At 33.1% G+C, this 27,396-nt stretch overlaps 3 protein-coding genes across 8 annotated transcripts; all 3 read left to right on the forward strand.

The window, feature by feature from the left end:
* Positions 1–2,058: 2,058 nt before the first annotated feature.
* On the forward strand, positions 2,059–6,920 carry LOC139809412 (PI-PLC X domain-containing protein 1). Of its 3 annotated transcripts, none has more exons than XM_071772286.1 (7): positions 2,059–2,396; positions 2,690–2,915; positions 3,681–3,863; positions 4,523–4,754; positions 5,098–5,451; positions 5,805–5,992; positions 6,152–6,920. In XM_071772286.1, the coding sequence occupies exons 2-7, from the start codon at positions 2,867–2,869 to the stop codon at positions 6,511–6,513; spliced, it is 1,368 nt and encodes a 455-aa protein (XP_071628387.1). In that variant the 5' UTR covers positions 2,059–2,396; positions 2,690–2,866; the 3' UTR covers positions 6,514–6,920. The 3 variants fall into 3 exon arrangements, with proteins under 3 accessions (XP_071628387.1, XP_071628385.1, XP_071628386.1); XM_071772284.1 differs by having other exon boundaries at positions 2,712–2,915; XM_071772285.1 differs by having other exon boundaries at positions 2,725–2,915.
* A 566-nt stretch (positions 6,921–7,486) lies between these two features.
* LOC139809415 (prostaglandin E synthase) lies at positions 7,487–12,435 on the forward strand. Its single transcript, XM_071772290.1, has 2 exons — positions 7,487–7,690; positions 11,964–12,435. The coding sequence occupies exons 1-2, from the start codon at positions 7,556–7,558 to the stop codon at positions 12,333–12,335; spliced, it is 507 nt and encodes a 168-aa protein (XP_071628391.1). The 5' UTR covers positions 7,487–7,555; the 3' UTR covers positions 12,336–12,435.
* Positions 12,436–14,051: 1,616 nt separating this feature from the next.
* On the forward strand, positions 14,052–27,071 carry LOC139809408 (patched domain-containing protein 3-like). Of its 4 annotated transcripts, none has more exons than XM_071772278.1 (10): positions 14,052–14,191; positions 19,189–19,372; positions 20,247–20,493; positions 20,611–20,684; positions 20,810–21,254; positions 21,785–22,030; positions 22,112–22,414; positions 22,916–23,483; positions 23,712–24,194; positions 25,094–27,071. In XM_071772278.1, the coding sequence occupies exons 2-10, from the start codon at positions 19,257–19,259 to the stop codon at positions 25,468–25,470; spliced, it is 2,859 nt and encodes a 952-aa protein (XP_071628379.1). In that variant the 5' UTR covers positions 14,052–14,191; positions 19,189–19,256; the 3' UTR covers positions 25,471–27,071. The 4 variants fall into 4 exon arrangements, with proteins under 4 accessions (XP_071628379.1, XP_071628378.1, XP_071628377.1 ...); XM_071772277.1 differs by lacking the exon at positions 14,052–14,191 and adding an exon at positions 14,250–14,917; XM_071772276.1 differs by lacking the exon at positions 14,052–14,191 and having other exon boundaries at positions 18,481–19,372.
* The last annotated feature ends 325 nt before the right edge of the window (positions 27,072–27,396 follow it).

Here is a 27,396-nt window from a genome sequence, read left to right on the forward strand (position 1 = left end):
GTATTCCTGCATTCGAGACCCACACAGACCAGCAACGTTTAAGTAAAGTCCGTATTATCATCTATCATATATGTCCATGTCATAATCTATAAAAGAAGTACAAGTATAATCAATCAAAAGTATAACTATCTTTAAAAGTTCTTTAATAAGAGCTCGTAAAAAATTTCTGTTATTGAAAGTAACTAAAGTAAGGAGATGGCGCCAAGTACACGCGCCATCGTTGTACTAAACACACTAAATCATTTCATTTGTACAAAAAAATGTGCTATCAGAAACTAGCCAACTTATGATTCAGTAAAATCGGTATCAATATCAATTCAGTATCAATTTAAGTATCAATTTAATAATATCAATAAAACCTAATATAATTATTTGTGTCTATATACATATATGTATATACTATGTATTAATATTTTATTATACTCGTATCTATATGTACATTACTCTTACACGAGTAGATCGTTTCATCATTTGTATAAAACATTCGATATAAAAAGTTGACACTAATATATAATCGAATGATTGTACTTGTGTATTACACAATTGCTAACTGAATTATAACTATTTGGCCACAAATTTTACTACAAATTTTAAATTATTAATGCGAACCGAGTAATACGCGCCAAGTATGACAGTTTTATCTTAAAAACGCTTTAAACAATTTAAAATTTGTAATGAAATCCGCGGCTAGATAATGCAATTGTATAGTACACAAATACAATCATAATATTTTATTGACGACTATATGTTAGCGCCAGTTTTTTATAACAAATTTTTTTTCAAATAATAAATAATTTACTCACTATAGTATATAAGAGTAATGTACATACAAATGATACAGATACAGGTACAATAACCATATTAGATTTTACTGAATTATAAGTTGGTGCTAGTTTTCGATATCAAATCTTTAAAAAATGGTGCACTCAAAAGTTGAATGATAATAATAATGTGTATTTTCTATTGATTTTTCGTAAGTGCAACGATGCACCGGAAATGCAATTGAACTTTTTTCTTTAATAGATTTTTTGCATAAACATCAGATTCTTTTGGACATTCTGTGTATAAAAGTATTAGGATTAGGCGCTCAAAAAAGAAATATTTCACGAGATATTTTATACTTTATCCCGACATTATGCTTTTACATAAAATATAAAATATTTCGTAAACTATTCATTTTTTTTACATACCATACATCTTTTTATCTAATATTTTTATGTACAGAATAACGAGATGAATCAATTGATGTAATTGATGTAAAGAAAACAATTTACTTTAAATTATGAGCAATTATGTTTTTTTTTTCTTCCCCGGACAAAGTTTTGCAAGATGAAAAGTTGTTTCAGAATTTAGTCAGAATTATGTATTTTTAAAGATAAAAGGTTGAATCATCCTGTGTGTCTCACCAACGTTATACATTTACGCGACTTCGCTGCGCGTAAATTTGGCGTGAGATGCGGTATAGCTTCTCATATCTTCTTGATATCTTCATCGAATAAATTCTATGAGTAACGTTTACAAATTATTCATCGTTGTATTGCGGCGCGGAGCCAACATACAAACGATATTTGTAACGTACCCACGATCGCGATCTAGCCCAACAAAATGTAGTCCTACGTACCATAAAATGCCCTAAAGTGTCATCGATAAATCGCGATCTGCAGCCCCGATCTATACGTAACGATTAATCTGTTTTGCTCTCACGACGCGTTCCCTCCTGACGTGCAGTGTCCCCTCTGCGCACGATGCACGAGGGCGATAATTCAATGTAGAAACTGAATCCGTTCTACCAACTTCCACCGATCGGTCGGTCGAGTTCGCATCCATCGCGCCGGTTCTCCCTCGAAACTATATATTCCGCGACGGCGTATGCAGGAAATGGTATTTAACAGGCCGGGCCGGGTCCGACCCCGAGTGTAGCCGCACGTAGCCGATAGTCAATGGTGATGGAGAGGCGGACGTATAGGGCGAAGAGAGAAGGAAAACCAACGAGTAACTGGGTTCCCTCCTCGCGTTCAATTGACGCGTCCGAGGAAGTGACGGAAGGATGGAAGCACAATGTACTTGAACGTCCCATAAGCGGGTTCTACATTAGACTACTCCGGTTACCGGATAGTAGTTCGTTCGACTGCCTATCGTTCGGTTGTCGGGCTGACTCAGCTGAGGATCACTGCGTGTGCGTCGTTAGCAGTCGGCATCTGAATTCGTTTTCCGTACGATTTCCATTCCGCGCGGCGTTTCCGTGAGTTTATCGATGTGACGATAATGTTTGACAGAGATTCTCTTGCGCGTGACGGAAGTCAAACGTAGATCGTAATCGTAAACACCGGTCGTCATCGCGCGTTACCGAACGCGGGGGATTATATTTCTAAAACTACACGGCGCTTGTATAAAGGGTAATTATTCGCTCGCAGAGAAAACGGGACGAATTTTTGGTACTTTTCGATGAAAATGTGGCGGTTTTACTAATAATACGTAGATACATCTGATAAAAAATTTCACTGCTGCTTAAACTTCAGCCAAAAGTACAAAAAAAATGAAGCTCGATATATTTTCCTACGAAAGTTTTTTCAACATTTCTGTATCTTTTATTGTTTTCTTTACAATCCTTGACGCACCGTTTATGTAGAAAATATTCTTGACTCTATAAAAGTGAAGATTTATATATATTTGTTATTATTTAATGAAGGCAACATTGTTGCGTGAACAAGTTGTGAATTTCAGACAACCTGAAGACTTTTGTATCCGTTATGCTCGAAGAAATCAGAAACTGTTTGACTGAAATACGATTGCACAATATTTGCTGACATCGGAAGATTGGAGACTGTAGATAAATAATTTTGAACGAAATCTCATCGTTTCAATCATGCTGAAGGGAATTATTGTGCTGATTCTCCATGTCTTCTGCGACGTTGGTGAGAATTTAAACTACTGCGTTTAGGTTACGCAAGGTTTTTTTAGCACAATTTTTATTATTTTGCTGGAAATGCAAAATAACATGTTTAAAGAAAATATTTTTAAATAATCTGAAAAAAAAACTGAATATTATCGAAAGAAAATCGTTACGTTATGTAAATATACGAATAAAAAGCAAATATTTTTTTACAGTACTGGGGCAGTTAATACACTAATTTTCGTTCAAACATTTCGTTCAAATACAAAAAGTGTAAAAAAATATGAAGATAAATATTGCTGATATTTACATAATTTTGCATTTCTGCATATTTGTATGTATTTTTTTTCTTTTTTACTAAAAGCGATATATACTTGCAATTAGTATAAATTATAATGTTCTGGTAAAATCAAACGTAAAAAACGGTTTTGCTGATGTAAAAATTTGTCTAGATTAGAGATATAGATACAGATCTGAAAATAATTTTGTTGGAATTTAAAAATAATTACGCAGAAGCTCAAGCTGATTGCTAGAATGTCAAAATTTTTTACAGCATTATCGTCTTGCTTGAACGCTCTATATAATTATTAACTATGGTAAAATTATTTTCAGATCTGAAACTAGCTAAATTTTTAAATACTTCAGTAAAACCGTTCTTTCTATGTGTAATTTGAAAAGCGCGAATAACTAATTTTTCTGGCATGAAGATTTAAGATATAAATATGTTCCTTTTTCTATTAATTATTTTATTCTATTTCTCAATTTATCTTTCTGTTTTTGCTTTCAGCATTGGCGGGGCAGTGCGGAAAAGTGTGGGTCACGGTTTCCTCTTTGTGGAGACCAATCGCCGCGAGCGATAAGGTGGTCGATGCCGAATTAGAAGTAAATTGGGAATTCGATTGTCCGGCGGGCACAAGATATTCAGATACCCAGATCAAGGTGTTCACTGCTGACCCGTTAGCAGCACATAGTAATACATTTTGTTTGATTTTCTTGTGTACCGTATTCCGCTGCCAGAGATAGCAGTTAGACTCGAAAAATTAACGCGTATCTTCTATCACGGTGCGGTGCGGTCTCGCTTCGCGTGTACTTGGCGCGAGACACTACCGTGTCTCTTGATTTTATTTACATATTAATTATTGTATTGTCATATATCAAGATTACAATATTTATCGTTATGATTTATTACAAAACACAAGACATTATATGGCATGACAGTAATTTGTAATAACTGCAGGTTTTACTTAAAAGTTTTCTATATATTTATTCTTATGTAGAAATTCCATCAACAAAGTTTAAAAGTTTATTTTGCGTTCGTGTTTCATTGATTGCTTAGTACAGATCACCAGCTTATGCGCATTGAAACGCTTCGAGTCCCCCCCCCCCTCCGTTAAAACTTGTTCGCTAAGTCTCTCTCTTCCGCCTATCGCATTCAATTTGAAAACATTGATCCATTCGAAATGAATCCCCCCGATAGTTTTGAATCGTTTCCAATCCGATTTATCTTACAGAATGAATCGTCGTGAAATCGAACGCATCCATCCCTCATCACATTTTCTCACCGTAAAACTATCGAACTTTGAATACCGAAAAATTTGTCGGCGCAACCACGGCTCCCATTTGTTCCAGACAAAATGATCAAGCCTGAACTGATCTTGACTTCCTTACAACGTCCTCGGGGATATTACAGGACGAATATTACGGTGGGTCGTCCGCCGCTTCCAGGAGGGTGGGACACAAAAGATGGGGCGACTCTTCCGGGATCGCACTGTCTCGATTATTATGCAATCCTTTACAAAGATGGTCACATGTTTTCCATGTCTTGTCTGCAAATTTGGCCGACTTGGATGTACGATTTGAGGTACTATTTTTTTTACACGTCTTTAAAACTCCGAATTAAAGTATCACTTTTAATTCGAAAATAATTTACCCTCTTAACTCCAAAACATTTTAAAACATTCATATAAGTATGTTACAAAAAGAATAAATCAAGCGGCAGAAATGTCAGACGATACTTATGAAGATTCAAAAAATTGCGAAAGATCTGTGATACAAATAGTCTTTAATACTACACGTGTAACATAAACGTATTGTTTGCAATTATTTTTTACTATTACAAATCTGACGGACCGGGAATATTCATAAGCAATTTTTTATAGCAATTGACTGTTGTCAATACACAATGTTTCTTTGTATTGTTAAAGGAGGGAAATTGGCATGCTACCTATCGGCAGCTTGATGATACCTGGGACACACAATTCTGGCTGTTACAAGCACGGTGATCTGACGCGCCGGGATGCTTTTCAGCGGTATTTGCTGACACAAGATCGTGACGTTTGGACGCAGCTGGTGCACGGTATAAGATATCTGGATATCAGAGTTGGATATTATCCATCGATACCGAATGGCACCGCACTTGACGAGGACGGGAATCATATCAATAGATTCTGGGTAAACCACGACGTCATTCGCATTACACCTCTTTCGGAGATCTTAAAGGATGTAAGAGACTTTTTGGATGTAGCGAGGGGTGAAGTTGTCATTATGGACTTTCACAGGTGAGTCGCGCTATATCCAATATAGCGTTGTACATTTCAAATTCACGCATTTATTGAAAATTAAATTCGTGTTAATGGCCGTAAAAGTCGGAAAAACGCAAAAAAATTACATTACGAGAGAATTGCAAAATATATAACATAATTAATTACTAACTCAGTCAATTAATTTTAATTAACTTTTAACATTCATTAATGTATTAAAAAGTAAAAAACATTTCTCTTATATGTTTGAATATGTGTTGCCATATTAAGCGTTATTTGTCACAAAAAAGTTATTAATAACTTAATAAGTATACTCCAAAATATATTCAAATTCTGTAATAATAAATTAACGTAAGAATTATAATAAACAGATTTCCTGTGGGCTTCGAAGGTAGGCCAAATAGGCATAAGAAGTTGCTAACTATTTTACATCGAGAATTCGAAAACTTAATCCTGAAGCCGGACAGAGGAATCGAAGGTCTAGGGCCGACATTAAATGATATTTGGACCGGCGGCAAAAGATTAATTATTTGTTATGGTGACAAGCACACAGTAAACGGTAAAACATCTTTCTTGTTTTGCAATTTTTTTTAATTTGTCAATATCTACCAATTTATTCGTCATCTTACAATTTGCAAGTTTAATTCGTTAAAATTCTTTAAAACCTTCTAGCTAGTAATCGTTTATAATAATTTCCGTTAAATTCCTTTAAATTCAGAATACGATTGGTTGTGGCCGCCTTTGACGCAGGTATGGGGCAATCAGCAAACCGTGGAAGGTTTGTTCGAGTATTTGGACGAAGAAATTTTGGGATCAAAGAAACGTAGGAATAGCCAGAATCCATTATGGGCAGTAATGGCGGAATTGACGCCGTTCCCATTAGACTTTTTTTTCAATCCGTCTGGCGGACTTCGGCAGATGGCCGATTCCGTTAATCGAAATCTCACTGTCAAGTTCCAAGAGGAGTGGTGGAAGGAAACGAATATCGTCGCCACAGATTTTTTTCTCGGAAATGATCTGATCTGGGTATCGAGAATGTCGAACATAAAGAAAAGTAATATCGCGCAATGGCGTTTATAGTTCGTATATATAAGAGAATTCCCTTGATAATAATTCCCTTGATGATTTGTTCCTTGTTTTGAAAATGGCAAAAGAACATTATGGCAAAGTGAAACAATAACTTCACAATCGAACTTTCATGAATCTTAATAAAGCCGGAATAGTGTATATTAATATGAATTGATATTTACGCGTGAGATTATTCAGTTGTATGAATTTCACAAAAAAAATGTAAGAAACTAACTCATCTATTTATTGTACAATATTGTTGCAATTGCAATAAAACTTTGTGTAAACAATAATAATACAATCTATTTAAACAATTTCAGTTTGCAAATTTTTAGTGACAGATTGTAACAACAAATGTTAAAGGTTTAGAAATACTATAGTATCGTACAATAATAAATTTAATAAATATTTCAACATTCCTATATTTACATTTATTCAAATATAAGTAAATATGTGAGGTTTTAAATTCGCGAAAAAATTCTCCATTCCATAGAAATACAAATAAAATTACCGCAATGCATGGTTATGCTATTCAGTTAAGATACAAAAGTTTCTTTCGTGGAAACCATAATTTCTCTTAGGTGTCTTTCCTATCATTTTTCGTGATCTAAGTATCTTCGTTGTCTTTTGATATAAAAATCGTTGAAAATCTTAGATTAAAAAATTTCTCCTCAAGACCATATGGCTTTTTCAAGATTCAAACTTTTCAGACTTATCTATGTTTTTATTAAATAAGGCTATATATCTATTTTTGTCGATATAACGTTGCAGCTAATAGCAAATCACATATTTTACAATCAATCCATGTATTACTGTATTACTTTAATTTAAAGTCACGGGTCTCGCGATGTAAATGCTCATGTTTAAACCTTCCCGCTCGACTACCTCGCGCATCAGATTACCCCTCACCGTTTCATGCATTTGACTTGCTAATAGCCCTCACCAGTTCAGACAAGAGACAAGAGTAGATTCAGTAGATACATAGCCAGTAACGCGTCGGCTTTCGCCGTGAACGCGGAGAGAACGTTAAGCAGATAAGGTCGCGCCAGGGACAATGCTAGCGAACGCGACTGCAAACGAGACGAAAGACGAGCTATGGTGGTCTATATACGCTTGGTGGTCGTGCGTGCTCGTGCTGAAGATGATGTTGCTGACGTGGTACACTGGGCAGATCCGAGTGAGAGAACAGGTAAAATTTTCGCACGTCTTTTTGCATCTTTTCCTTGTTAAATATATATGTTTGTCTAATTATCTGACTTTCGTAAGAACACTAAGAACGTTGTAGATAGTAATGCGATGAAACATCAATACGAAGTAGAGTAATTGCGCGCGTTTTCAGCGTTATCATCTGCGTTATCATCATACATAACCAAAAAAAATTTGTAAAAGTTTATCCCAGCAATAACGAGGCGTATCACAGAGCTATTTTATAAACAATAAACATGATAGATTTTCTGTTTCTTTTCATACGCAGATGTCGAAAAGAAAAGAACAATCAACCTTGAATGATGTTTACCGGAAAACTATAATTTATAAGATGATAATAATAAAATCTTCGTAACTATTACTGTTACAATAAATCCAGTTATGCATGTATAATGAATAAATTGACTCACCAGTTAATGTTTTATCGTCTTATTACGCTGTTATGTGTTATAGCTAAACGCAATCTAATGCCACATATTATTTAAACAAATATTTTCTTAAAAGAGAACATTATTTTAAGTTAGGTATCTTATATCATGTGTCATTTTTATATATTATGCACTTTTTCTACTCAAACAAATACAAAATCAATTTTTTATTAACATTAATCTTAATAATTTAAATTAAGATTTATGTTGTTTAAATGTGTACTATTAGATAAAATTGTTACGGGTGGTGTATGTATGGCTGTTTTTAACTTAAAAACTATTAGACCGAATTTGTAATAAAACCGTATAAAATAGGGGTAGAATTTTCCGGGGAGTGCTATAGAGTGTATAGTTTTTCGTTATCTATTTTTTGGAAACCGGTTTTTCTAATTTTTCGGGAAATAATTGACCGAATCTTAATGAATTGTATATGAAACAGGGGTAGAATTTTCCGGGGAATTTTGCTATAAAGTGTATAATTTTTGGTTACCGATTTTTTGGAAACAGGTATCAGAAATTTTTCCAAGTTTTCGGGAAATAATTGATCGAATCTTAATGAATTGTATTTTGGAAAACGGTTCCGAAATTTTTCCAATTTTTCCGGAAATAATTGACCGAATTTCAAAGAATTCTATATGAAGTAGGGGTAGAATTTTCTGGGGAGTGCTATAAAGTATTACAAGGGCCTGATCAGTGTGGATACAAGTTTAATAGCTTGTGCAGCGTGAAATGCAGAGAGAGAGAGAGAGAGAGAGAGAGAGAGAGAGAGAGAGAGAGAGAGAGAGAGAGAGAGAGAGAGAGAGAGAGAGAGAGAAAAGGATGATGCGGAAATCTATTGGCGTTAAATATAAATATGCGCTATCATCTATTTGCGTGTCTTATTACATATGTCCTCCGGGGCGAACCCCGGGTAACCAGCTAGTATTATACATAAAAGTTATTAACGCATTAAGAAAATAAATATACATATAATTATTAAATCAATACTACAATCAAATACAATATTAAATTTATAAAATGTGAAATTAAAGCAGATTGGCATAAATTTACCATTTATATAATTCCTTATTAATTATATGTTTGCATGGTTTAATTTAATGTACCAAATCCTCTATTGTTTTATCATATTGACATATTTTCTTATTTTCTTTGAAAATGATAAAGCGCAGCAATATCAAATATCAAGCAAACTTGTATTATTCGGGCATACATAAAATAAATGCATTTATCAGCTACGGGCTTCATTGCCTTGTTATTGCTTAATTAGTATTTATTGAAAAAGATGATTTTCACGAGAATACTGTTAGTACGAGGAAACAATTAGTTGTGATCACGTCAATTAACGCTTATCTCGATTCAGCATTCCCGGCATTTTTTAAAGTTAGTGTACATCGATATTTTATTTATACGCGTACTTTTTCAATCATATAAATGTGGCGTGAAATTTGTCGAGTGCGCGGAACTTTATTCGGCATTTCTAATAGATAATAGTTCGTTAATAAAACGATAATTGCAAAGTTATTCGCTCGACTGATTGTGAGATTCAACGTTTCTGATTAATGGCGCGATAATTATTTCTGATAAAAACTACACATCAGGGAATACTTGGAATAATTAAATAGTAATACTGGAGTAAACATAGATTACGAGTATCGAAAATCACAATCACATACGTTAATTTAGCGTTGTAACAGTCGTTTGATGTTCGACACTTCTGACTTTCAGAACACAATCCAATATTACGTGATTCGTAAACAACTGTCGATTGACGACTAATTACTGTCGAATATGTTGATTGCAAAAACTGTTCAACAATACATCGGCATTTTCAATACACAGGTAGTTACAATAATGTATTACCAAAGATAATTTTAATTTTAAATTGTAAGCATATAATTTTCATTAAGGAAATAAAAAACAAAGTTTTCCTACAAGTAAAAATTGAAAAAACGCATATATAAATTTAATTAAAATTATGTAATTTTTTTCATAATTAAACAATGAAAGTTAAAGTGAATAAATTCACATAAAGTTTGAAGCAATAGAATACAAAAAATGAAACTTTTGCCAATGTAGTTGAATTTCTAAATTTGTTTGTTGCACATTCTATTAGAAGCAATTTAGTTATTATTGAAAATGTGTTATTGAAAATATAGTTTTAATTTTTTCGTTAGATTAAAATTAAGTAATTTTTATTCATTTATATATATATATTAAAGACATATTTATTATTAATTTGTAAATATGTATGATTCTTATTTCTAAATACATTGATACGCGTACACATAGCGTAATGAATTTCTCTATAAGTATTCTAATTAATAAATGAGAAAAATGAATTGAAAAATATTGTTTTTTATAAACAATATATTATTTTTCAATTATTTTTAATTGTTAAAAAAATTAGTAAGCAGAAAAAATATTATTTAATTCATTTATATTGGATTTAACTAATGATGTAATTAATTGCAGTTTATCGAGAGATACGGTTAATTAAAGTTGTAAATTGCAAATTATCCAGTAACATTTTCATTAAATTTTAAAATAATCATGATAAGATAATAATGATCATATCTTTTAATATTTATTCACATGCGATATTTTCATTTGAATGTGAAATATGCGCGAAATACGAAACGAATGTGTCGACTATCATTCACATTATTACGGTTGAAGACCAACAAAAGTGTTATCAAACATCAGCATAATTCGAGTTTATAAAATGTGCAATATGCTGATATTTTTTTTACAACGAAAGATTCTCAACTTGGAAATAAAAAAATTATGAAACTTAGGCAATACATAGAGGATGTCTTCTAATACGTAAGAAGCTTTTTTTCGGTACTCGTATTTACATTGATAGGGTAAAATCAATCCTTGGAAGTTAGCCTATTTTTCGTCTTCATTTTATTATTCATCAATAAAAGAAAGTAGAGCAATATTTTATAGAAAAAACTTATTTTTTAAATAAGATTTATCAATTAAAAGACTTATCAATGTTTGAGAAGTTATATAAAATATATAAATAAAAAAAGCAAAAAAAAAGCGTTAATAGAACCGCGGAAAAGCGTTAATAAACGTCCTCTTACACGGTTTTTTTAAGGGTGGATACAAAAGACAATTTTTGTATTATTACAAAAGTATTATACGAATTATTATTATTAAACTTTTATTGTAAGTGCAACGCAAACTTTCCTTTTGTGGATGAATTAATCATAATTAAAATGTAATTAAAAGAAAATTGCGATTTTAAAGTAAAATTTATAATTTTCCTTCAAAATTTGTAAACAGCAAAACTATAATGTGGTAAAATTTTAATGAGCCTTTGAATTATCATCCCGAAACAATTCGGACTCTGATGTGTATCTAGATTGGAATGCAAATTAAATCGATTTCATAAAAATTTGTAATTAAATTTTGTTACAATCTCAAAATATCTTTTCCTCCAATACAATATTTCATAATATACAACATACGTAACGAAATATTAAAAAAGTAATGAGAGAGAGAGACAGAGCTGGTGCATGAAATACATGCTTTCAAGCGTGCACAGTCAATTAAATCTCTTTCTTTCGTTGTAAAACTCTCAATAAAATGACAAATGAAACTTTTGTTCCAGATAAATTTTTACCGCCAGTTTCTTTAAGCTTGTTCCACGATCTTTTTCTTCCTTATTAAATGACAGTCATAGAAATGTGTAAAAGTATGAACAAGTAAATTCAGTTTTTTTTTTTTCAGTTTACACGAAAAATTTTATTATTTATACGAATCAGTTAAAATTGATGTTCTAATTTAATCGACTTGTTTGCGATTTGACTGATTGCACAGGTAATTCACAGCGAAGAGGATAGGATGTGGATGACAAAAAAACCGGACATAATTTTATGCCCAACTGGCGATGGCCATCCTGACGTGATTCGTATACGGAATGCTCATCGGAACGACGTCGAAACTGTACTTCCTTTCATGGTTTTTACGCCCCTGTGGTTGCATGTCGAGACATGCAATTCTACGGTCAAGATCTTAATACCAGCCTTTGCACTAGCCAGTATATTGTATACACTGGTATATATGCAGCTTTTACGAATGTCTGTTTTTTGGAAACTTTCCTTATACGTAACATTGTATTGCATTCTGACTTATATATGCACAATTGCTGCAGTGAGGTATTCTATTTCTATTATAAATCAGCTGATCTAGTCAAGAGAGCAAAAATGAAAAAAAAAATGTGATATTAATATATTGTGTGCTATATGTATAAAAAATCTTTATGCAGAAAAATAAATGCATCTAATGAGAATTTGATTTATTTACTCTGTACTATACCCAATTGGTTCAAACGTTTATTTTAAAATAAGAAAATGTTTAAAAAATTAGTTGAATCACAAATACAGTGCGTATAATTAATATGAAACTTTCGACACGACAATTTTGAATTGAAATGTAAAGGATTTAAATTTCAATCACGTCCTCTCCTCTAATCCAGTGGAAAGGACAACCTTAGATATCTTGCGTTTATGCAACTTTTAGAGTAAGGAATAATTTTTAGCAATAATCGATGGCTATAAATAATATCTGTTGTATTCACTTTAATAATGTCAACGCTATTGTGGAATTTATTTGAAATCATCACAGAATTATTGACGCTTATAAATAAATTCAAAAAACTTGATAGAGAATGATACCGACTTTCAAGGTACTAAGAATGCACAGGATTGTATCGATTCCATTTCAATATTATAGTGTGGATAAGGATTCGGATTAAGAGGAAGACCTGAGACTATACGAGAGACGCACGGGAAACTTCTATATAGAGCTGTAAGGTAGTCTCTTCTCTAAAGAGGAGAGGAAAACTTCGTAATTGATCTTTGATTCAGAAGCGACACGATGACTATTTGCTAGATATTCGATGAACAAATCAATTGGTTGAAATCTAAGCAAGGAAGATGTACAAGCCGGAAAATGGACTTTCAGTGATATATAATATTCTTGCAAAAGAAAATGCAAAGTGATAAAAATCAATAATCCGCAGATGACACCGCGGATATCCAATACGAGATACTTATGGATTAGCCAATTTTGAAACCAAGATTCTTTGCATATCATCTGCAAGCCATTTATTCGCTTATTAACATTGTCTGATTGCATGGTAAGTGAAATAGACGTGAATAAGTGAATAAATTGGTGAGCTGAATAAATTGTTTAGTATTTTTTTTCATTATTAGATCTCGAATTCCAACTAACTACTGAATTGAGAATTTGTTTTAATGTTTCATTTAACGAATTGTTTTATGTCATATTTGATATATCTTAGAGTCTCCAATGGCAGGTGGAGAGTCATTCGATGAGAGAGAGAGAGAGAGAGAGAAATATTACAATTTTACGTAACCTCTTTCACTTATATACTGATATTAGTTTTATTGTATTTCAATCAATGTTATTTTGTGATTTGGTGAACACTTACAAATGATCTGATGATGAACTTGGTTACTGTAGTAAACGTAACATTCGTCATAATTCCGTAAATTATTATTATTGAAGAACTATTAAAACAATTTACGTTAAAAATTGCACTGATATCTAACTACTAATATCGAGATCTAATCTAGATATTAAATTGAATTTTATGAAGAATTTAAAAAAACATCTTTTATTTCCTACACACATAAAAATAATCATTTTACAGCCAAGGAAAGCACTTTCTTATTTTATTTTCTTTCTCTTAAATAAGTTTTCTTACAACCAAGAATATTTTCTTACTAATAGTTTTCAAATATCTTGACACAAGTCTTTGAAAACTAGAATATATTTGTGGGATTATTTTCCGCGCCCGGTCGATAATCAATAATCGAGGATCACATATTGAACGCGAAGTTGTGCGTGTCGACCGCTCCGATCGTTAACAGTCAGTCGGAGAGAGCAAATCGAGCAATACAGAGCAATACGGAGTAACGTCGCGCGTTTGCTAACGAGTCGCGCGAGTGATCAGATTATAAGACAGTATTAAGAATTATGTTCGTCCGAGATACGAAGCTATTCAACGAGTTATACGAGTGGTCGGAATACAAGACAGAATTAAGAGTTTATATTTGCATCGTTCGTCATAACTTATATTCATTGCATCGTTTTGTCATAACTATATATTTGCCTAATCCTTATAACTTGCTCAGAATAAATATTCATATAACGTTAATCATTTACTCCGACTCCACAAGCATTTATTTAATTCTACATATTATTTTGAGTAAACGTAATACTTATGGCGAAACTTCCGAAAACGTCCATGCTCAGATTTAGTGTTCAGAAGTTGCGAAACTTTGGAGTCGCAAAAAATCCTTTTGGTACATGTCTTTTTTATCTAAAAGGAACCTATTCACAAAGTTTTCACCTAAATCGGAGCATAGACGTTTTCGGAAGAACAGCCATACTTATAATGACTTTATAATAGATTTGCGAATTGCGGATTGCGGAGTATTTGATAAGATTATATATCCACAAATCTACCGTAAAGTCATTGTAAGAATTACATTTACTCAAAACAATATTCTTGACTTTTGTGTCAAGATATTTGAAAACTATTTATGATAGTAACTAATTAAGGCGAAATACTAGCTTGAGGATACAAGGCCCAATAAGTGGCGGCCCCCGTTTAGGTTGCCAGTCATGGTTACGCAACGAGCGCGAACAGACGTGTATCGAAAGCGCGGAGCCGAATAAAGAGCGTTTCTAAACTACTGCCGTGCCTGTTGCTCGAGATCCTGACTCCAGCCTATTACATATTAGTAAGAAAATATTCTTTGTTTTAAGAAAACTTACTTATAAGAAGTGAAATAAAATAAGTAAGTGTTTTTGTTGGCTGTAGAGTGATTAATTATTTTTCTGTGTGTATGTGCGTTACAATTAATGTAACGGTTATATAATTTTTAACCTTTGACACTGCATGTGCACGATTTTTTTTTTAGTTGTTATCGGGTTGTGATAAAACATTCTGAAGAATTCCGATATCGATATAGCGTACAATTAAGATCTGCCGAAACTTTGCTCGATTTTGTATCACTTTGAATTCGTTTCGATTTTTCAGTGTATTTATCACATATCCCATCATTAGTAATCCTTTTTAGATTTAAAAAAATTTGGCCATTTCGTCCATGAAAAAACTCTACTCTTTCTTTTTATTATTCAATATAAAGAAAAACTAATCTATCGGATATCTACTCTGTCACGCAGATTTCGAATATGTTTAAGCGACTTGAAAGATTTATTAGATAAGATTGATGTGGCATTATGTAAACTTTCCACGTCTATCTAACAAATCCGAGAATTGTGACGAGAATATGTGCATAATTACTAATTTCTTATAGTGCGTAGAAATACACACATCAGTATTGAATAAATATGAATAATTAAACAACACACAAATTAAGATTTACAATTGTATTGTTTTAACTGTGGTAAATAAGCCATGCTAGTACTGCTTCATTTTTTCTATAATATTCGTAGAACAACGAATATATCAATTAAATTAGATTTAAAATAAAATAACATCCACGTAAATAATTTGCAAGATTTTTAAAAAGCGAATTTATTATTAAATATATTAAATATATATTATGTATTAAAATAAATAATTTTCTCTTTGCACAATATTAATATATGTACACTTGTAAGTTATAATTTACAAGTTCGTAAAACAATATTTATCTTAGTTAGAATTTGAAAATGAATAAATTTAGTTTCTTTCAAATTCAAATATTTAAATGAAATAAAACGCGACGTAATGTTTATCGAGTTACATTATTACGTCGTTACACATGATTTACATATTATAAAAAGTAAAAGCAGCAAACTCGAGACATTATCGAGACGACTTTCCGAGACTTGTTATTGTTATTATAATCCTCTGTCAGTAAAAATAATTCAACAAGCTCTGATAATATTAATTACTCACACATTTTGTTCTTTCATATGAATATATATGTCGAAGCGATCACGGTACTGATTTAATAGAATTGTTATTCTAAAATAGAATCTCTACTTTAAACTTTCCTCACCAAAAAAAAATATCGGTAAAACATTTCTGCATAATCTTAGGTTACGGGAAAAATGATTTAATTGAATCATATTTCATCTGATGATATAAAGAAACGGCAAATATATGAGACTGACGTCAAGTTACATGCGTAGTCATCTCATAATAATAAAAAATGTAAGCAAACATATTATGTTCGATTCTAGTTTTTCTTTTGTAGAGCATAAATCATGTGCATTTAGCAAATAATCCTTATATCTAAGTAATAATTCGATCTATAAGTCGAACAAAAAAAAATACAAATATTGCATTATTCTAGATATTATACATTGCAAAGGCGTCTAAAAAAATATCCTGACATTTCTTACATATTTCCTTTCTCATCGTTAAAAATAGCAAAACTCTTAAAAAAATTTACATAATTAATTTTTTAAAGGGCTTTACAATTTTATTTATATGTATTATTAAAGATACACGTTCTATAAGTCTCATAAAGATCATCCTTGAAAAATAAAAAAGATATAAGTATTAATAAAAACGAAAGAAATTTTAATATGTTAACTATCGCACAACAATTAATATAACAATAAGAGATACCTGATTTACAATTCAAGTTTAGGGGAACGGGGGGTAACCCCGGATATTATTGAAATTGAAGTATACCGCGTATCTATGGCCATTGTTTAAACTTTAAACCGAGGTTTAAACATTCTAATATGATATCGATAATTATTCTAATGAGATATCGATATTAATTATCCGATTTCTGATGGGAGACGGTTCTCGGGCCGCGGTTCGCAGGGCATATAGAATTACACCAAGGGATAAGATCTTCCTCCTCCTTCAGGATACAAAGACAAATAAGTAGTGAAAGAAGCTCGCACGAGGGGTTCTTGCACCTTGAATATAAATAGGCGCGAAAAATCATCGTACAGAGAGTTATTTTCCTGTGCAGCTACCGACAGTTTTTACGCACGAGCCAAATATATCAAGTTCTGCCTTATACACTCCAACTTCAACAAATCCTTGAATCGGGAATTAATCCTTCCTTTAAATCAGGATCTTAACTACAATTGTAAACAAGAATTAAATCATATCAATTAAACCAGATTTTAAACAACAGTTGTAAACGTATTCTCCCTGAATAAAGGTAATTTAAATTTTAATTCTCAAAACTAATTTTACTGTAATATCCTTTAATTTCACAACTCTTAGTTGTCGCTGCCAAAAAGTGTAGCAATAGGATTTCTTTTAATTCTCCATCATGCCCAGAAAAGGGGGCAAAAGATTCCAACTCAAAAGAATTAAATATCAGATTAAACAAGCTATACAATTAAATCAAAATTTTTTTTTATTCTTAATCAAATTAAAGAAATTAGAAAGTGAAATTCAAGACAATAAAACTCAAACCTTAATTCCATATATAAATTAATCCCTTTGGATTTAATAGTGGATTTTCCAAATTTTAACTTAATAAACAAATCTGACCTTCGGTTTAAAACATACAAAATTCGATATCTCTTCGGACTGGATTAATTACGCAACCTGGTCCAAATCCCGGGTAAATAACTTAAATGTTTTGACCCAAAAACGGACAAATAAACTTAACTTTGACAGAACGTGACACGATATATATCCTTAAGAAAAAGTGCCTAAATAATATAATATACTATAATAGGTATGTAAGACAGACGTCTTTGATATTTAAAATATTTATCTCGCAAAATACATTGCTAAGTCTCATACTTATTACTTTTTTACATAACCATACGTAACACATATTGCCATGCACATATTATATCTGCGACATGCGTAAAAATGCCCAACGGGGCACAATCATTCTTAACCTTATAGCATAAAAAATAACCTTACAGCATTCTTGATAAACAATTTATCGCTATCACGTACCTCGGTTATTAAAATTCACGACTCATTATGTCAGTCCCGATACTAATTGGCTCGATAACAGCGACGATAACTCAGAATCACACGTACATGCACGTTTCGTTGAGCGAGCACTCGAGCAACACGCTTATCCAAAGCGAGTTCTTGCGGCTTCCGAACGCGCGCGACGGAATCGCGACGCGAATATTCAAACTGATTGAAATGACGTGTATATGCGCGGGCCGTTATGCGCGTCGCGCGCCGCGCTGCTGCGCACGTTTTTCGACACAGGGATGCTCAACTCGAGTCGCCCGTTGGGTCCGACCGGTTTTTTTTTGTGTTTTTCAATCCGGCGGAGAATGTCATATGTCATTTTTAATATACATATTTATTAGCTTTAGCAGGACCTTGAGCCAAGTGAGATCAACAGGAAGAAATGTGGCAAAAAAATGCGTATTCTCAAGGAAAAAAATACGCGTATATATATTTAATTGTAGAAACGTAGAAACGTAACACGAACATCGCAATTTTCCGCTAACTGTTCTACGTAAACTAATTATTGACATAAATAAAGGATGAATGAGTTAATTATAACGCGATTAAATTAAATCGCCGGTGTGACGTGCGTGCATGCAAGAAGGAAATAGATCACGCACAAGTGTGGGAAGATAAACAGACGCTTGCCGACCCAGTTTTTTGTTGCGTACCCCTGCCGCCCCTGCCACTTTGACAATCGACCAACCGCGCATACTAATGCGCAGACGTAATAGGCCTTGCCGCACAGTGAATAACAATGTGGAATATTACTGACGTTACTGTTGAATATCTCAGAATGCCTCGGGTGCCCGCGAGGAGTACACGTTCGCGGAAGCGCGTTATTGGCTGATATTCACGATTTATCGCGATACAGGTTTTTTTTTTGTAGAAACGCGCGTGCTCCCACCGCTCCGTTTGGAGGTTATACCGCGCCGCTGGATATATTTATCTTCGAGCGTCGCGGACCGCAGTTACGTATTATTATGTATGACGTACGAGATTCGTGATGTGATATTATACACGAGAACAGTAATTAATAGCGATTAGTCATCCGGCGCGGCGCGCGGCGTCGGCGTCGATTCCAAAGTGCCATTGTCCTTTCAGACGAGCGATTTCAATCGCGCCGACTAGTCGCTACGCCGGATAACGCGCCCGCGATTCTCTCTCTCATCATGATCAAAGAGGAAATGGAGCTGCACGAGGTTCGTGCCAAGAGGATACTGTGCCGTAGATTTTGGTACACCCTACCAGAACGCATATCCAGGACGGTGGAACATTTTTTTTATCGGTAAGTGCCTTGCCTCGGAATCTTTCCAGTCAACACACAGAACATAAGTTATCATTATATTTTCTCAGAAATTTTGTCAGAGTTGACTTATAAAAAATTCTGAAAAAATAAATAAAATTTCTCAGATACTTCCCAGAAAATTGGGGATTTTCGGAATATTTCAGTATTTGTATGTATGAAAATTTCTGATAAATTGATAAACATACTTTTTCATATTTGCTCAGATTTTTACAAAGATGTATTGGCAGAGAAATCTAAAAGTATTTTATTATTATTTTGTCTGAGTTTTTCTGAAAAACGTTTCAATTCGTATAAAAGGATCTGAAAAATTCTGAACACGCACTCTGAGAAAGTCTGAAAACTTTTATAGAAATTCGGATTTAATAATATGAAAAATTCTGAGACATTTTTTCATCAGGATACATTTATATAATTTCGCACTCAACAACGTGTGTTATATTACATTTAACATTGTAGTACATTTACATTGTTGAGTGAGAAATTATAATTAGATGTAATATGTAACTAATACTCTGGGTTTCAACGAGCTGACACCTCAGACAGCACGCATATCCAAAATCGGGACGTAAGACGTCTTTTAGACATCATACCATAAGGTGTCTTAAAGATGTGGCTTTAATGGCCATTTCTATCAATGTAGATTAACTTTAATCTTAGTTTAACTTACTTTTCATCTTTCTCTAATTCTTAGAACTAGGAAAAGATAAGAAGCAAAGAAGTTAAACGGAGATTAAAGTTAATCTTTGGTAGAAATGGACATAAGACGTTTTACGTCCTGATTTTGGACACGGTGCTGTCTGGTTGCTGTGACGAACAGTCTAACAACAGTGCAACGCCGTCGTTCTTTGAGCAGGCTTGGAGTGCACATCGCTCAAAAGCCGTACAGGTGGATGCTCGGATGTCTCGTGGTGGTGCTAGTCTGTCTCTTAGGCCTGCTCCGTTTCCGTCAGGAAAAGAATCCCCTCAGGCTTTGGGTACCACCGGATTCTGACTTCGTGAGATCCACCGAATGGCTGATGTCGCACTACTCGGAGGCTCTGCGAATTGAAACGTTTATTCTAACTGGCGATAATCTCTTAGAACAGCAAACGCTTATTAAGGTAATTAAATTTAATACAATAGGTGATTTGTCTCAATTGACGATTATAAATTCTCATCCGATTGATTATAGCGAACTGTCAGTACTGCAGAGAATATTTTTTAATCATCTGTTGCAGTTAAATGAAATTACTAAACAAATGATGACTACTCGGACACCCGAGAACATTTCTTGGACAGATGTTTGTATGAGGTAAACAAAAAAATTCTTAGAAAATTAATTTTGTATTAAATATCTAACATGAGTCTTGCAAAAAAGTTGTACAAAAAATAGGAAAAATGATTAATTGTATGTACCAACGTAATGTCTATTTACAGAGTTCCTGCTATTTCTGGTTCTCTGTACAGACAGAAGAGACAAAGTTCTCTATTGGAAGACAATTTTTTTGATGACGATCACACTTCTAATGTTAATCAAACATTTGAGCCGTCCATTCATGTCGATAGTAATACGTATTGCAGTATAATCGAGAGTTTGCCTATGAGTTGCCTTGTGTTTAGTATCTTGGATTTATGGGATTTTGATAGCGACAAAATTGAGAAAGATTCCACAGAAGAAATTATCACAAAGGTAAATACGGTAAAAGTGAGTCCCAGATTGGGCCACACCATGAATTTCAGTGAACTTCTGGGAGACGTAACTCTAGATGAGAGGGGTAGAATCATTGCTGCGGCAGCCATAAGGACTGATATGATGGTTCATGTTAGTTTTCTCAATGTAGACATGGATAAAATTGGAAATAATGCGGGGACTGCTGATTGGGTAAGGTGAGTTCATATCAAGGCCTAAGTCATGCTTTTTAATCACTGTTTTAATATATTGAATGAATGTCCTGTAATATCTTAAAGTTTATCATAAATTAAGCTTTATATTAGTGAAAGTAATTCGAGTAATTAGAAATTAGATTTAAAAAAGAAAAAAGGAAATAAAACTTTTTATTTGTATGCTTTTAATATGATTTAGGCCTTTCATTATCACAGCTTATCATACAATTGTACGAAGATAATTTTATCGTATAACGTATAATACTGAAATTATCAGAAGATCGTCATTTTTATTTTGATCTCGGTATCTATATCTCATTACTTAATACATTACATATATTTCTATTGTAGTAATATTAACAGTTTTCCTTGATTTATGAGATTGTTATTTTTATTATTAGTTAAAATATAATAGTCTTTATTTTGCAAATTACTCAGAATTTTATTTTAATCTATAATATTAAACCTCATTCATATAATGAACAAATAATAATTAACTTAGAATAAAAACCAGTTATCTATATCTAGGCAACAGAGGACGTATTGAAATGGGAATCAGCTTACCTAGAAAATGTAATAAATCTTTCGAACCAACTGCAAAGCGAGAGAAATATAAATGACTCCTTGAAGCTTTATTACGAAGCTGGTAGAAGTTTCGGAGATATTTCTGCAACATCCATATTTCAAGATATGGATAAATTGGTTATAGGAAGTGTATTAATGTTTTTGTACGTCTTAACGATTTTGTCAAATCAGAATTGGGTAGAATGGCGGGTACGTATGACTATTACGAGAGTAACAATTTTCGAGTGATTTGGTACTTCTGTTTAGTGAAAGTTCTTTATCTTTTCGCAGTTTTGTCTCACTGGTACCGGCCTTTTGTGCGTGGGTGCTGCGTTTATATTTGCGGTGGGAATATGCTCTCTAATCGGAATTCCGTACGGTCCAGTGCACACGTCATTACCATTTATGCTCTTGGGTTTAGGGATAGATGATATTTTTGTACTTAATGCATCTTGGAAACAGATACATACCGATGAATCAAATTTAAATAAGCCACTAACAGAAAGAATTGGACTTGCATTAGGTCATGCCGGTTCTGCTATCAGTATTACTTCACTTACCGATGTCGTGGCATTTATCATCGGTGCTTCTACAGTATGTACAGTAATCGTAATATATATATGAATGCATGATGTCAATCATTGTGGGAAATTCACAATTTTATATTATTTATTTTATTTTAATTATTTTTGTTTATATTTATTCGGATATTTATATTTACATTTTAAACGGAAACATTATACATATATATATATATATATATGAGTATTCATGAAATGAATATTATTTTTAGTTAAGTAATCTAATTATTTTTTTCTCGTTATTGCAATGGTAATGCTTTTATCCTGAACAATAATTTATGAGATTTTTTAAAAAATATTTTCTTTATATATGAAATATTTACTATATCTTTTTCTGTTTATTTTTACACAAAAATAATACAATAATATATTATTGGTTTGAAATAAATTAGTTTCAAGTATCTAAAACAATTGCTAGATCATTTGATTTATGTTGTGCATTTTTTGCTTTTAATACATAGAAATAATTACGATTACGAAAAGATACCATCATTATAATGATGTTTTCTTTTAGATATTACCTTCACTTCAATCATTTTGTATTTATGCTGCTGTGGGCGTATTTGTGACATTTTTATTACAAATCACATTTTTTACTGCCTGCTTTACCTTGGATGCTAGGAGAATAGAACGGAAAAGAAATGGGATGTTACCATGTATCGTGCATGAAAACTTTACGCCCAAGTCATTAGACATCAGCAGTGCAATTTCCTGGAAATTTATAAACTTTTTGTATTCGAAGATAGTATTGACTACGCCTGGGAAAATTATTATAGTATTAATTACTCTTGTAACAATGTCTATAAGCATTACCGGTTTGCTTCGATTGCAACAATGGTTTGATCCAACATGGTTGTTACCGAAAGAATCGTATTTGAATGAATATATAGCTCTCCGATATCAAGCATTTCCTGATCAAGGATTTAATGCCTTTGTCCTTATGGGAGATGATATTGATTACTCCTCTGAATTTCCTAAGATAATATATATGACAGAACGCTTACAGAATGCGTCTTTTATACAAACCATAGAACCTTGGCCGATTGATTTTGCGAAATTCGTGTCAACGTATTATACCACAGGTATTTATCGTAATATTTATTTCGGTCGTTCGTCTTAAAAGTGGAGAAACAAAAATGTTAATGTATTTCTAAAGAAGATGTTTCTGAAATTTTGAATTAATTTATATTCAGAATTTACTTCAATTTAGAGAAGAATGGACTTCATACAAAACTTTTAAGACAAACAGATCATACGATTAATTAACTGAGTTTGTAAATTAATTGAATATTTTTCTTTTTTTTCGTTAGATTTAAGGACTACGAAGATCGCAGACGACAAATTCCACCACTATCTGTCGAAATTTCTTTTTAGTCGAGGTGGTGGTAAATATCAGAGAAATTTTTTTTTCAACGAGAAGTTACGATGTGGTAGGGATGCCCCACGAATCATATCAGCAACCATTGACTTCAACTTTAGACAATTTAAGGGGCCTGACGAATGGGTTCCAGCGATGGATAACAGTAAACTTTTAACGAACGAAGCGCAAATTTATGGATACGTAACGGTGTGGAGTAAAATGTTTGGACCTTGGACTGCCGACAAACTAATTGGTCAAGAAGTATCGCGAAACATCATCTTGGCATTAATCTGCGTTATGGGTACCACAACCTTCCTCATCGCTGAAGTGCAGACTTGTTGTTGGATCTTACTCTGTGTACTTCTCACGCTACTAAACGTTTGTGGCTATATGTATTTCTGGGGACTAACAATAGACGTAGTGTCCTGTATTGGTGAGTGTAGTTTTTTACTTTGACTTCGTGATTCATGGTTTTTGTTAATCTGTTTATGCCAGAGATAAATATGTACATATACATCTTTTGCATATATGTGTACGTACACAATAAGAAGGAAAGATATTTAGTAAAATAGAAAAGAAAATTTTAATAAAATTCTGATTTGAAATAAATCATAATATTAGTTGCTTTCCATTTGCATCAAAACTCAGATAATTCTCACTTGTGACGTCATAACTCACAATCAGTTAAATGCACGTTCTTTTTGCATGCAAGTGAGATTCAACTGAGTTTTTATCCACAATCGAGTCCATGTGCTTTAATGAATCTAATAAACTTACATTAAAAGTGAGACTATGGACCTGTATTATTATGCGATAGCTTTGTCACCAAAATAAGCAGGTAAATACAAAATAACATATCTTACCTGAGTATAAAATACTCACATAACTGAGTGACTCACAATCAGATCACTTTAGTGTAAATGGAAAGCAACTATTGTCTCAATTTTATAACATATTGAGTAAATTCTTTACGGACATTATCCATTCTAGGGAAAATTTTATTGTTATTGTGACAACGACTTCCCGCTGCATAAAAACTAATATAAAAAAATATTTATATTACAAGATCACGAGATCGCCGTGCAAAGTACGAATCAGAGAGCAAATTTTCATTTTCAGTTCTCATTTCATTCTTCGTGAGACTAAAAAATTAAATATCTTTCCATTATAATATTATTAAACTGTACATAATTCATATATATACATATACACACGAGTTCTTGTTACATTAAAGCGAGTTCTCTTATAACATAATTTAAACAATGGAAGAAACAAACTTCTTTCATTGCTAATCAAACAATTTCGTCCCGATTCAATAAGAATTCTTCACAGGTCTCGAGCTGGCTGTTGGTTTAAGTGTGGATTACGCGGCACACGTCGCACACGCTTTCCTGAATGCTGAGTCGCGAGAAGATGACGATAATGCTCGCAGGACCCGAACATTAACCGCAGTCAGGCACATCGGCGCAGCGGTCGCATATGGAGCGGGTTCAACATTTCTCGCCGTCTCGCTTCTGGCCTTTTCGACGTCCTACGTGTTCGTCGCTTTCTTCCGGATATTCTCTTTAGTAATTATGTTCGGGCTCTGGCACGGGCTGATTCTGTTGCCAGTCATATTGAGCACTATTGGGCCGCAGAGTTTACGTGTGATACAACAACCGCAACCGATGTCCGAGAAGGCCATTGCTGCGGCTGATGATGAAGATTGAAACGGAAATATGGATAATTGTTCAGGCAGTCATGTTTCTTTATCAATAATATTTATTTTTGGTTCAATAAACATACAAAATTATTACAGTATTCGTACTATTAATCACACATTTATACAAAAATAATAATTAATAATAATAATAATGATAATACGTCTGATAACTTAAAAACGGCATTATTTATAGATTTGTATATATATGTACATATAATATATTAAGATTAAAAAATTAAGAAATATTTAAAAAACAAGTACAAAATAATGTAGCAAGGTTGATATAGATTTATTATTAATTATCATTGATCGGAAAGGAACATGACTATTATAAACGTAACGTAATCATGTTTTGCTGGATGCGTTTATCCTTTATGTATAATCATAATTAATATTTATGACATAAAAATGAGCGGCGAGGTAGCGACCTCGAGATTGATTGTCAAGCTCCCTCCGCTGCCTCTCAGTCTTGCACAATCCATCTAACATTTGTTTAGCCATTCGTTCCTGCAACCCCGTCTCCTTTGTTTCTTTTTCACAAATTGTTCCTTTCGTCTCTTGTGGCCTCAATCCGACGGATTTCCGATTGACGAGAGGAAGGGGGATGCACAATTTGGACAAGATGCAGAGAAAGGCGGGGAATATAATAGACACCCAGCTATTCGTACTCATTCGCACGCTAGCGTACATCGGAAACACTCTCGGAGACTGCCGGGGGGCAGCAATAAAGCCACGCATGAACGATACGATGATTAAGTTATTACAAATCGGGATTCGTATATTCCGTAATTGATGAGGCATGTTTGCGCCGATATAAAGTGTATATATGTACACATATACACACATACGACATACCATCCATACTTATATAATATACCCATATCGTTTAATTATTTCATCGTTACCAGTAATTATCATTATCTCTTAAAATTCGTCTCAGTTCACGTAATTCAAAAAATTTCAGCTAGAGTAGCGGTGGATGGAAATGTTTCTTCGTTAAAAATCGCCAGCTCACCGAGATTCACGGCGCCGGCAATCTCGATCGCGCCTCTCTCTTATCACTAGCGTGTGTTTCACATTACATTCATTTTTTTTTTTTTTAATCAATCGCGGTGCAAACGGGCGTGCGATCACCGCGCGGCGAGGGAAACGCTCTCTCGGATTCTCGGCCCGCTTTTGCACTCGACTCGATCATTATACATAACCAAAAAAAAATTGTAAAAGTTTATCATAAATAACGATGCGTGTCACAGAGCTATTTTAGGCTGCGGTCCACTTGACGATACAAATTCTTTGGAGCGTCCTTCTTCTCCTTCTTTCTTCATTGAAAGAAAAGAGAAGAGGAATGCTTCGAAGCATTTGTAGCGTCAAGTGGACCGCAGCCTTTAAAAACATGATAATTAACATTGTTTGAAATTTAACTGATTTTCTGTTTCTTTTGATACGCAGAATACGCAGATGTCGAAAAGAAAAGAAAATCGTTAAAATTTCAATTAACCTTGAATAATGTTTACTGGAAAACTATAAGATGATAATAATCAAATCTTCGCAACAATTACTGTTAATAATCCAGTTATATGCATGTATAATGAATGAATTGACTCACCAGTTAATGTATTATCGTCTTATTACGCTGTTATGTGTTATAGCTAAACAGAATCTAATGCCACATATTATTTAAACAAATATTTTCTTAAAAGAGAACATTATTTTAAGTAGGTATCTTATATCATGTGTCATTTTTATATATTATGCACTTTTTTTACTCAAACAAATACAAAATCACAATCACATACGTTAATTTAGCGTTGTAACAGTCGTTTGATGTTCGACACTTCTGACTTTCCGGACACAATCCAATATACTTACGTGTTTCGTAAACAACTGTCGATTGACAGCTAATTACTGTCGAATATGTTGATTGCAAAAGCTG

The sequence above is a fragment of the Temnothorax longispinosus genome, chromosome 3 (assembly GCF_030848805.1).
Source record: "Temnothorax longispinosus isolate EJ_2023e chromosome 3, Tlon_JGU_v1, whole genome shotgun sequence".
Taxonomy (NCBI): Eukaryota; Metazoa; Arthropoda; class Insecta; order Hymenoptera; family Formicidae; genus Temnothorax; species Temnothorax longispinosus.

What these genes read in the sequence shown, in the direction of transcription:
- LOC139809408 (XM_071772278.1), top strand. Translation starts at nt 19,257, where the DNA reads ATGATCAAAGAGGAAATGGAGCTGCACGAGGTTCGTGCCAAGAGGATA. An exon ending in TGGACAGATGTTTGTATGAG is followed by an intron (nt 20,685 to 20,809) that starts GTAAACAAAAAA and finishes GTCTATTTACAG; the next exon opens with AGTTCCTGCTATTTCTGGTT. An exon ending in AGAATTGGGTAGAATGGCGG is followed by an intron (nt 22,031 to 22,111) that starts GTACGTATGACT and finishes ATCTTTTCGCAG; the next exon opens with TTTTGTCTCACTGGTACCGG.
- LOC139809415 (XM_071772290.1), top strand. Translation starts at nt 7,556, where the DNA reads ATGCTAGCGAACGCGACTGCAAACGAGACGAAAGACGAGCTATGGTGG. An exon ending in AGATCCGAGTGAGAGAACAG is followed by an intron (nt 7,691 to 11,963) that starts GTAAAATTTTCG and finishes CTGATTGCACAG; the next exon opens with GTAATTCACAGCGAAGAGGA.
- LOC139809412 (XM_071772286.1), top strand. Translation starts at nt 2,867, where the DNA reads ATGCTGAAGGGAATTATTGTGCTGATTCTCCATGTCTTCTGCGACGTT. An exon ending in TGACCCGTTAGCAGCACATA is followed by an intron (nt 3,864 to 4,522) that starts GTAATACATTTT and finishes CATTTGTTCCAG; the next exon opens with ACAAAATGATCAAGCCTGAA. An exon ending in TGACAAGCACACAGTAAACG is followed by an intron (nt 5,993 to 6,151) that starts GTAAAACATCTT and finishes CTTTAAATTCAG; the next exon opens with AATACGATTGGTTGTGGCCG.